The sequence below is a fragment of the Barbatula barbatula genome (assembly GCF_947034865.1).
Source record: "Barbatula barbatula genome assembly, chromosome: 24".
Lineage (NCBI taxonomy): Eukaryota > Metazoa > Chordata > Actinopteri > Cypriniformes > Nemacheilidae > Barbatula > Barbatula barbatula.
Genome location: NC_136787.1, coordinates 5255348 through 5266972, shown reverse-complemented (window position 1 = coordinate 5266972; position 11625 = coordinate 5255348). Strand labels below are relative to the sequence as shown.

General features: G+C 39.7%; 1 protein-coding gene across 1 annotated transcript; it reads left to right on the top strand.

Moving 5' to 3' along the window:
• The first annotated feature begins 970 nt into the window (after positions 1–970).
• Positions 971–11465, top strand: dhx29 (DEAH (Asp-Glu-Ala-His) box polypeptide 29). Its single transcript, XM_079448101.1, has 27 exons — positions 971–1288; positions 1544–1617; positions 1755–1868; positions 1982–2111; positions 2406–2548; positions 2767–2907; positions 2991–3117; positions 3782–3943; positions 4048–4216; positions 4301–4421; positions 4495–5103; positions 5584–5727; positions 5938–6114; positions 6227–6367; positions 6599–6743; positions 7284–7404; positions 7497–7581; positions 7890–7978; positions 8093–8221; positions 8517–8592; positions 8796–9020; positions 9257–9393; positions 9491–9581; positions 10361–10678; positions 10789–10920; positions 11087–11183; positions 11294–11465. Exons 1-27 carry the CDS (start codon positions 1123–1125, stop codon positions 11347–11349), a joined length of 4119 nt encoding a protein of 1372 aa, XP_079304227.1. The 5' UTR covers positions 971–1122; the 3' UTR covers positions 11350–11465.
• Positions 11466–11625: the final 160 nt, after the last annotated feature.

Genomic DNA, 11625 nt, shown 5'->3' with positions numbered 1-11625 from the left:
AAAGCAGCGACGGTAAAAGACACAAAAGTGTGGAAGAAACTAAATGAAAGCGCCCTAAAGTTGCAACGTTTTGACTCCTGGACCAGAAAATATTGACGGAATTATTCAGAAAAAGTAGTGTGAAATGATATTTTGTCATAACATGTTTGTTTGCCTTTTAAACCATATGGGTAGTTGACAATTAAAACGACTACAAAAATGTTGAAAACAATTTACTGTAATTTATATAAATAAATATTAACATGAAATAGTAATATTAATATATATATAAGAATGTGAATAGCAGAGCGATAGTTATTTTCTAGATTTTTTCACAGCCAGCTTTGGTCACACCCATAGACTCCATACAAATTTGCTTTATTGGTCAACTATCAATATAATAGCCCTTAAAATGTTACAGGCATTATTTCATCTTAAAGCCTTTGTAACAGACCATTATATAACCGTGTATTTATTCTACATGTGTGAAGTTGATTCTGCACACAAAAATGATCTTTCTTTCAGTGTTTATTGACCTTCGAGTCGTTTCAAATCGGTATAAATGTATTTTTTCTGATGGACACAGAGAAAGATATTTGGAATAATCCTTATAATCCAACAGATCTTGGACCCCATTGACTACCATAGTAGGAAAAAAACAATGGTAGTCAAAAGTGCCCCAGAACTGTTTACGTTCATACATTCTTCAAAATATCTTCTTTTGTGTTCAACAGAATAAAATGATAAAGTTATTGTTCCTACTACGGCAGTCAATGGGTGTTGAGATCTATTTGGTTATAAGCATTATTCCAAATATATTTTCATCAAAACATATAGTTGTATACACATCTGGAACTGGAAGGCGAGTAAATGATGACACAATGTTTGGGTGAAATGTCCCTTTAATATGACATTCAGTATTCAGTATATACTGTTCATTAGCCATTTTTCCAAAATGAACTTTTATTTTGAAAGAGCATCTAAAGTCTCCGCCTTCACATATCCTCGATTAGGCTGTCGGACAGCAAAGGCATGCAAACTCGATTTCTGCGTTATTTTGCAGTCACAACGCTTTGATTTATGGAGAAGCAGGTTATATTATTGTGTTATCAGTAACATACTCTTAAACTGATCATTTTAATAATGGGTGGGAAGAAAAAGAAGTCAGCAGCAGTGCCCGCGGGTGTCCAGCCGGCGGCTCCTGCAGCAGCTGTGAATGCATCCAATGGAGCATCTGAATCTACGGGCAAAAAACAACATCAGAGACCAAATAATGAGAAATCAGCCTCGAAAGAAATGAAGCCAAAAGGTCAGACCTCATTCAAACTTATCAAAGTCGTACACACAGGCATGGAAATCTCATTCATTGCTTGAAAGACTGGAGATGTTGTATCATACTGTAAAAACTGTGATTATAAGAAAACATAACGTATAATGCTCACTATCAGTAGCCCATGCACATTCATATATACATAGATTAGATAGAATTGGGAATGTGTGCCTCTCTGAATGAATGAATTACTATTAAACAAAGTGGTCCTTAGATTTTGTTCTCTCCTCATAGGTCCCAAAACTTATAGTCTCAACACCAACACACAGACTGACACAAGTGGGGTGTCTGATAAATCAATCCTAAAGGTATGTGTGCTTTTATTTGATCGTCTCGTCTTTCGGTTATCATGCACTCACCTACATGACTTTTATTCTGTTGACACCAAAGATGTTTAAAACAATATCGCCATTCAATACCGATGTTGTGTTTGCATTTCTTGAAGGTTGTAATCCAGCCAGAACTGGAGAAAAAGGTGATCAAGTTGATCAATGATTACAGACAAGAATATGCAGATAAGGGACCAATATCTGGGAGGCTCACAACCAAAAAGTTGCTGGTAATGAATTCTTGTTACCTGTTTGTTTGGCGCTCTTTTTGTGTCAGAATTCTGGTAGACATTTTGTTTAAAAAACATTACGTTCTGCTATGATGATACGTATGTGTTGTCAGGATTTGTACAGTGCTCTTCAGAAGTTTCGGTTCAAGACAGAACACATAGAGGAGGCCATGAAGAGCAGCGTGCTGTATGGAGGAGATCTGCACTCGGCACTCGACTGGCTTTGTCTGAATCTCAGAGATGGTAAAACCAGTGTTTAGACCCTGTAAAAAGAGAAGTTTTCTTTCATGTTGTTTTTAGCCTTCATCGTGTGTGATTCACTTTGTTTTAGTAGTGGTGGGGGCGGGGCAAGATATTACACAAAACTTTGAAATGTAAGATGAGCAATGAAGATTTTTGTGACTTTGATAAGATCACTAGCATGCAGATGCATTAAAGTAGAAACAAATAAAGTTGTCTTTTATAAATTGACCTTTTATGGCTAAGTCTCAACGCTCTTCAAACGTGGTTTTGCTCTCGTTTATTCTATAAATAAAGATGAGCTACCTGAAGGATTCAGCCAAAAGATGCAGGAAGAGAAGCAGAAGACTCGGTCCACGTTCCAGCCTCCTAAAGAGGACAAAAACCCATTAGCAGCCAATATAGACGCACCTAAAGAAGAGGAGAAACCTAAGCCAAAAGTGTGTAAACCCCCTAGATCTTTGAGAAAAAAGACTTCAAATCAGATAAGGCTTTATTTCAGCATGGAGCTTTTGAAACAGTATATTGTATAAGTGAAACAGAGCTCTTGTTACTAATCCACATGAAAAGAGGGTGTTTACATATAAGCATAAAATGATTATTTTTATTCTGAATTATTCTGATGAAAGATGTCTCGTATTCCTCACATTGATACCAGAGTCAAGTAAAAGAAGACAGTGTCAGTATGAAGGAGTGGATACTACGCTATGCTGAGCAATCTGATGATCAGAGCAGTGAAGACGAGGAAAGCGATGACATGAAAAAGGATAACCCTGAGCTGGAGGAGAAGTTCGATCCTGTGAGTCACAATAGTGTTTTGCGTGTTTCACCGAATTGTGTTGTTCAATCAACTGTGTTTGAGTTCACATGTTCTCCACGCAGAATGACAGATACCTGATGCTGGTCGCACAGCTGTATGATGCTAAAGAGATGGCAGCCCAATCTAAAGCTAAGAAAGACAAAGCAGGGCAGAGGACAGCACAAGACCGCATCAGAGTCATCCAGCAAGGTATCCACACCTCGTCTCTATTGCTTATCATATTGGATTGTTTCTGTATTTCATTGTTTGCTGTTCATACTTATTATCATTACATACTTTTACTTTCAATTTATTACAAGATAAACTACGTGGACAAAAGTATCAGGACACCCCCTTCTAATGAACAGGTGTGACTACTTCGGTCATTTCCGTGAGCGCAAATCTCAATGCTGCAACATATAATGATATTCTAGAGAATTGTGTGCTTTTAATTTAATAGCAACAGTTTGTGCAAGACCCTTTTCTATTCTAAAATGAAAATGCCCCCGTGCACGAAGCAAGCTTTGAAAATAAATGATTGATTCAGTCTAGTGTGGAAGAACTTGAGTGGTCCCAGGCCTTAACCTAGCTGAACGCCTTTGAGCCAAACACCCAAACAATTTAATGAATTATACACAGGGCTACAGTCATTTCGGAACAGAAAAATGCTAATAGTTTAATATGGTATTGGATGGTATAGCATTATTAGTTTGATTGGAATCACTGGAATTATTTAATAGAATAGATACACACGTTTGCTAGAAAGGGCATCTCAATACTTTTGTCCATAAAGTTTATGTTCCTCCATCTGGTATTGTTTCTGGTATAATGACACTGTCTAGGTCCATAAATGTGTTTCTGTGTTACATTACAGAAATGAAGCCTTTGGAGTGTCATCCAATATTTAATCCTGCTATTAAAGTTAAAGACCCCCCTAAAGAGGAAAAGAAGCAAGTTGCAGTGACTGACGGAAAGGAGGAACTTAATTTTAGCTTCTTTGAGCAGACAGAAGCACCGCCAGCAACAGCAGAAAAAAGTACAAGAAATACTTAACTTTGGTTTGGTTTACATTTCTCTTCGGGCTGCACGAATAAGCACATTCTTTTAAATAATAATGCTTTGTCATTTCTGATGCTCTAGCGGAAAAGAAGAAAGAGCCCAAAGACATCCGTAACTTTGACTACACATCCAGAAGCTGGACCGGCAAGTCACCCAAACAGTTTCTGATCGACTGGTGCAGGAAGAACCTGCCGAAGAGCCCTCCACCATCATTTGACAAAAAGGCAGTCGGGCAATATTGGAAATGCAGGTATGTATAGTTTGATTATCTTTGAGGCTGATTGTGCTCTGACTATATATTTATTGAGGTTTGATTGTGTGTCATTCACGTCAGGGTTCGGATTCAGAGGCCTGTTGATGTTCTGGAGGTGTGTCCCACTATCCTAACTGAAGATGGGATGCAGGCACAGCACTTAGGAGCGACACTGGCCCTTTATAACCTTGTCAAAGGACAGGTGAGCTTTAAGCGAGCACGCATTAGCAAATCGGTCCAGTTTGGTTTATTTACTTATCAAATTCTTAATTTAGTCTGTGCATCAACTGCTCCCACCCACTTACCGTGACGTGTGGCTCGAGTGGCGTGACAGTGAGCAAAAAGAGGAGGAGCAAAGCCGCTCCGCCATCAACAAACCACGTGACCAGTTCATCGCACGTCTACTCACCCACCTCAAACAGCAACAGGGCAACCAACCACAGGGTGACCCGCAGGACTGCCACCGGGACGCTGGAGATGAACCAGAAGACTCCTGGGAGAACCTGGACGTGCAGGAGGACGTTGAGCCCCAGCGTGGACAAGGCCTCGTGGCGGAGGACGCGTCCAGGAGGCTTCTCCTCAAACTGCAAGGCTCGGCTGTGGCCCGCAGATTGCTGGCGGAGAGGCAACAGCTGCCTGTCTTTCAGCACCGCCAGAAGGTGTTGGATGCTCTGCGGCGGCACCGTGTGGTGGTTGTCGCCGGAGAGACGGGAAGCGGGAAGAGTACCCAGATACCTCAGTTTATCTTGGAGGATCTTCTGGTTGGTGGAGGTGGCGCTCAGCCATGCAATGTGGTGGTGACGCAGCCCAGGAGGATCTCAGCCATGAGTCTGGCCAGCAGGGTGTCGCAGGAGCTGGGCAGTGAGGATGGACCAGGAAGCAAGGTCAGATTACAAAATATCTTATTAAAGGTGCTGTGTGTAATTCTTTGGAGGATCTATTGACAGAAATGCAATAAAACATACATAACTATGTCTTCAGAGGTAAAGACCTTACATAATGAAACGTAGTGTTTTTATTACTTTAGAATGAGCTATTTCTATCTACATTCACCGCGGTCCCCTTACATGGAATTCGCCATGTTGTGAAGCCCTAAACGGACAGAGCGCGTTTCCTAAGTACGTTATAACCTTCGACAAAGAAGCGAAAATATGATGACATCTTAGTTTTTGAGTCAGCCACCTGTAGTGCTGCGAAAGAGAAGGGAAGGGGTGGAGTGAGTCGTTGGTTGTAATTCGCAACCTCACCGCTAGATGCCGCTAAATCTAATACACTGGACCTTTAAATAAGTCAAATTATACCTCAAGGCTGGTCTACAAATTGATGTCATGACTAAACTGTATCATAATATACTGACATTGCAGAATTCACTCTGTGGATATCAAATCCGGATGGAGAACCGCTCTGGGGAGTCAACACGACTGTTGTACTGCACTACTGGAGTTTTACTGAGAAAACTGCAACAGGATCGGCACCTTAGTTCCCTCACGCACATCATCGTGGATGAGGTAAACATCGCCACTTTACTAAATACAAATATATATGCGTATACTATTGAATACCAGAATTGCATTTAAGATCACTGTGTATGTGCTGATCTAAAGGGATGGTTTGCCCAGAAATTTAAATGATTTTATTATCCACTGCACCTCATTTCAAACCTGTGTGACCTTGTTCTAGATTTGTATTATTCAGTGTGATGTTATCGTTTTCTCTAGGTTCATGAGCGCAGTGTACAGTCAGATTTTCTCCTCACTATACTCAAAGACGTCGTCCAGAAGCGCTCCGATCTGCGGCTGATCTTGATGAGCGCTACAGTCGACTGCGAAAAGTTTGCCAACTACTTTAACCGCTGTCCAGTGGTCACCATACCAGGCAGAACATTCCCTGTGGAGGCAAGACTATACGGCTAAATATTTCCAAATATACTTCACTTACTTTGTCACAACCTTGACTAAATAAAAAAAGTGAATTGCAATAAGCCAAATTAGCAAATTGTGGTTGTAGGTGTTTCACCTGGATGATATTGTGGAGGAGACAGGCTATGTTCTGGAGAAGGACTCCGAGTACAGTCAGAAGTTTGTGGAAGAAGAAGAGGAGGTGAACATCAGCATCACACAGAAAGGAGGAAAAACTCTTCAGCACCAGGTTTGCACAGTTGACAAAACTCTTATTAATACTTATTGTCTGTAATATCTGTTATTGATGAAAGAGATGACTGCAAACCAAATTTTCTAAAGTGAACCCTGTACCGACTCGATCATTAATGGGATTCGCTCTCATATTTAGATGTAGTTGTCACTTCGTACGTTTTGTCATTTTTAATTAATACAAAATTGTAACTTTCCATCACAGTTTTCATGTAATTGTTCTGTGTAGGAGGTCATCGGGAGGGATTCTGGCTCAGGTTGGGATCTAGGACCCGAGTTTGATCACTTCAGCAGTCGGACGCGCCATGTCCTGCAGTACATGAACCCCAATAAAATCAACATGGATCTGATTCTAGACGTGCTGGCGTACCTGGGTAAAAGAACACACGTCTGCACAGATCAAAGATCAACGTTGAGTGTGCACCTCTGTATAGAAAGCATGCCCACTGGTTCGCGAATGACAGTACTGAAGTAACACAAGTGGGGCGGCACCAGATAGAGCGAGCACGCAACAAACATGGCGTTAAAAAGATTGTGCAGCGCCCGGTTGTGGAAGAACACTGTCGCTGCATAACCTTCCTTTGGATTCCGACATTAGGAAAATTTGTAGACTTCATAAGTAGACCTCAGACAACAGTATCAAATAATAAAAACAGCTAGTTCAGGACACCTTAATAGATTTATTATACAATAAAATATGAACATAAGTTAATATAAATGTTAATTGATTAAAATATGAATAGTTATATATTAGTAGCCACCAGCCAGACCGATAAACAAACACAAACCGGAAGTTAGGTGCGTGCATCCAACGAAAGCATCTAATAAAGTAAATATATAAAGATTTTAACCACCCCCCCCAAGCTTTTGTAGATTTGATGAATAAATGAAGTGCTTCTGTTTCACGACCTCAGACAAGTCGCCTCAGTTTCGTGATGTGGAAGGTGCAGTTCTGATCTTCCTCCCAGGTCTGGCTCATATTCAACAGCTGTATGATCTGCTGACCACAGACAAGCGCTTCAGCTCAAAGGACAGGTAACTTTACTTCAAAACACACTGCCTTTAATGATAGACATATCATATCAAAGACTCGTGTTGAATTATATTTAGTGTACATTTGCTTCTAGATACAAGCTGGTCGCTCTTCACTCCACACTATCGTCTCAGGACCAGTCTGCTGCGTTTACAGTGCCCCCTGCTGGAGTCAGGAAGGTACTGTAGTGTAGTGGAGTTCAGAATACCATACTACCAAAATACTGGATTATTTCTGCGTACTATATCCATTGTATGTATGCTTTTCCAAATGGGCAGTTGACAACAGGGCATATTGTACTGTAAATTGTGTCCCACAATGCAGTGTGCCACATTCGGCTCAACAACAGATTATTGCAGAAGCAGAAACATGTTTTCATTCTTTTTTATCACCAACACATTCAATTGAACAATTTTCTTTCCACAATTGTGAATAGACAAATTTCGCCAAATTAAACATAAAAAAAGTTACTAACATTCTATTAAAGATCTTGCTGTCTACCAACATCGCTGAGACAGGTATCACTATTCCGGATGTTGTGTTTGTCATCGACACAGGAAAAACGAAAGAAAATCGGTGAGCAGAGTTCAGAAGTGTTAAGTTAGATCTGCTGTATAAATTCTATGTCGATGAACCTGATGTTTTAGGTGTTTTAGTGTTGTGGTTATAATCTATTTCTGGTTGTTTTAGGTACCACGAAAGCAGTCAGATGAGCTCTCTCGTGGAGACATTTGTGAGTAAAGCTAGCGCCCTGCAGAGACAAGGGAGAGCGGGACGTGTCAGAGAGGGCTTCTGTTTTCGCCTCTATCCCAAATTTAGGTACACAATGCCCGCTCAACTCTCGGTCACTATTATAATGTGAACCGAGTTAGTAACCGTGTGCATATTTATCTTGAAATTACTTATTGATTTTGATGTTTTCAAATGTAAAAACCAAGACGACTTCATAAGTAGACCTCAGACTACAGTATAAAATAATAAAAAACGGCCAGTTCAGGACATCTTTTATACAATTATTACACAGTAAAATATTTACATAAGTTAATATAAAGGTTAATTGATTATAATTTGATACTTTGTGATGTTAGTAACCTTGTGCATATTTATTTTGCAGGTTTGATAGCTTCATAGACTACTCCATACCTGAGATCCTGAGGGTGCCTTTGGAGGAGCTTTGCCTTCATATTATGTTATGTATTTTTTATTCTCCTCAGAACAGATTTTCTCTTTATATCAACTTGTCCTGTATTTACTGTACTGTTAACACACTTTATTATTTAAAATAACTATTTACTATACTTCAAATGCAATGTACTGTAGTATTAAAGGCTTTTTTTCTCATTTCAGCTTGAACACACTTATTCTTATTTATCACTTCTCTGTGTCTTAACAGAAGTGTGAATACGGTTCTCCAGAGAGTTTCCTGTGTCAAGCTCTGGACGCCCCACAGCAGCAGGCCGTGTGCAACGCTGTCAGTCTGCTGAGGAAGATCGGTGCATGTCAGCAAGATAGCCACAGCCTCACACCGCTCGGCCATCACCTGGCAACCCTGCCTGTCAACGTCAAGATCGGGAAGATGCTCATCTTTGGTGCTATTTTTGGTTGCATTGAACCTATTGTGAGTGGAGGTTGATGTTAGCTAAAATATCATGTCATACAAAACCTACTTATGTGCAACACAAAGAAAATATTTTGAGAATTGTCTGATGCAAAGGAGTCAATGGGGACAAATTGACATTCTTCAAAATATCTTCTTTTGTGTTCTGCAGAAGAAAGAAAGTCATACAGGTTTGAAATGACATGAGGGTGAACAATAGATAAAAGAATATTCATCTTTGGGTGAACGTTTTTCAGGCCACTATAGCAGCCGCCATGTCGGAGAAGTCGCCCTTCTCTACTCCAATGAGCAGAAAGGACGAAGCCAACCTGGCTAAATTAGCTCTGGCAGTCGCCCACTCGGATCACATGACCATCTACAACGCTTACCGCGGGTAAAATGACATAACACATCCTCAACAAAATAATACTTGAGTGGTATAAACATGAATAAATCTAAATCCTCGTACGGATGCTGCCAACGGTTTACAGGTGGAAGACTGCACGAAGTGAAGGAACGCGAGCCGAGATGACCTACTGTAGGAAACACTTCCTGAACCGCACGGCCCTCATGACCATGGAGGTAAAATACTCACTTTCTTATTCCACTGAAGTGTATTGATAATCCAAAAATGTGTCTTTTAAAGTGTCAATGACAAAAGCTTTTATAAACCTTAGCAATGCAGTTTTCGTATTTATGTTGATTTGGGTTTGGCAGTATACTGCTGTTGACAATAACTGATTATTGATATCGTAATAAAACATATATGATAGTATCAGTATCCGGTTGACACTCAAATATAGCAGGTGATGGTTTGGCATCTGTTAAGCATATTGCTTTTTAGAGCTTGTATTTTTAGTGTTATTCATTGGACAAAACAAAAGAAGACACAAAATAAAAGATAAATTAAACTTATTTTATTTATTTAAAGGTTCAGATATCGAAATTATTTTGGCCATGATAATCTGTAATAACCGTAATATTGAGAAATACCACATTCTGATAAAGGGATGTAACCAGTAAACAAGTAAAAAATAAACCATTCTTTTCAATTTTTCTTAATTGACTATTTATAGGTATTTCTTAATTGACTATTTGTTAGGTCAAATGATTATTTTTGTGTTATCTGTTTATGAACTTTGAACTACTAACAAATAAAAAATATGTTCAATTTCCTTTTTTTTGCAAAACCAGAGAAACAAGTCAAAATAACAGAAAATATGCTCTGTATTTTTTCAGACCTCAAATACTGCAAAGCAATACATCAGTAATATTTTTAAAATTATGTGGTGACCTTGGTTTTATTGTCACAGATTGCCACTTTTTTGTCAATAACCATCCAGTATTAATCTTCTTATCAGGATGTTAAGCAGGAACTCATCCGGATGGTAGAGCAGGCCGGTTTCATTGCTTCTAAGACAGGCAGAGCTCCTCGTTCTAGGCCCGGCTCTGACTCTAAAGCCTCGGGTCCGCTCTCCAAGCAGGACATCTCGGTTCTTAGCGCCGTGCTCACAGCGGGTCTATACGACAACGTGGGCCGTCTTCTCTGCTCTCCCTCACCAGACGTTCAGGAGCGTGTGATGTGTGTGGTGGAGACGGGTCAGGGAAAGGCAAACGTTCACCCCTCCTCAGTTAACCGCTTCCTGCAGACTCACGGTTGGCTCCTCTTCCAGGAAAAGGTGCTTAGATTTGACTATTTTAACGGCATATTAAGTCTTTGGTTTTTATGAATTACCCCCATGAAATCAGAATAGAAGTGGCAATGATATATGTTCTGTCTTGCCCACAGGTGAAATACTCCAAAGTGTTTCTTAGAGACACAACCTTGATCTCCCCTTTATCGATGCTGCTGTTCGGAGGCGATATTGACGTACAGCACCGTGAGAGACTCATTTCTCTGGACGGATGGATCTACTTTCAGGTCAGTGAGAGCTTCTGAATGAATATATGGTTTGAGTCATCGTGGGTTATACTGTATTTACATTGATCGTCTAACTGGTACTGGTGCACTGATGCATCCAGAAATTGTTTGCTGAACAAAAAGATAACTTGCTTATCTCGCTTAATACTTTTCCATTTCCCATCAGGCTCCGGTCAGAGTTGGTGTTATATTCAAACACCTCCGCAAGCTGATCGACTCCCTCCTGGAGAGGAAGCTGGCCAACCCCAAAATGAATTTGGAAGGTATTTTATACATTTAGCTAGAAAATCTGCATGTCATTCTACAATTACTGTAAATGTCAATTTATCACTGTCAATGTTTTATTCATTATTGAATATATTTTTTCTCTTAGATGAGAAGACCATACAGATGATCATAGAGTTGATAAAGTCAGACAACAGACTCTGAGGTTGTGCTTTTTTGTTCACGATAATGAAAAGACAAACCTGTTAAATTAAGTGTCGACAAAGCTGAAAGAACCTTCGCTTGTAAATTGCCAAACCAGAATAAAAATATTTTAACACAAACAAACAAAATACTTGTGGTGATCTTTTAAGCTAACATTATGACAGGATGGGTTATTACGGTAGGCTGTGAGGAATGCAGACAAGACCAAAAATAAAACTATTTATTTTTTTGTTATTGATGTGTAAATGAGATATTAAATGAGTATTTTTTGTGTTT

What these genes read in the sequence shown, in the direction of transcription:
- dhx29 (XM_079448101.1), top strand. Translation starts at nt 1,123, where the DNA reads ATGGGTGGGAAGAAAAAGAAGTCAGCAGCAGTGCCCGCGGGTGTCCAG. An exon ending in GAAAGAAATGAAGCCAAAAG is followed by an intron (nt 1,289 to 1,543) that starts GTCAGACCTCAT and finishes CTCTCCTCATAG; the next exon opens with GTCCCAAAACTTATAGTCTC. An exon ending in ACGGATGGATCTACTTTCAG is followed by an intron (nt 10,921 to 11,086) that starts GTCAGTGAGAGC and finishes ATTTCCCATCAG; the next exon opens with GCTCCGGTCAGAGTTGGTGT.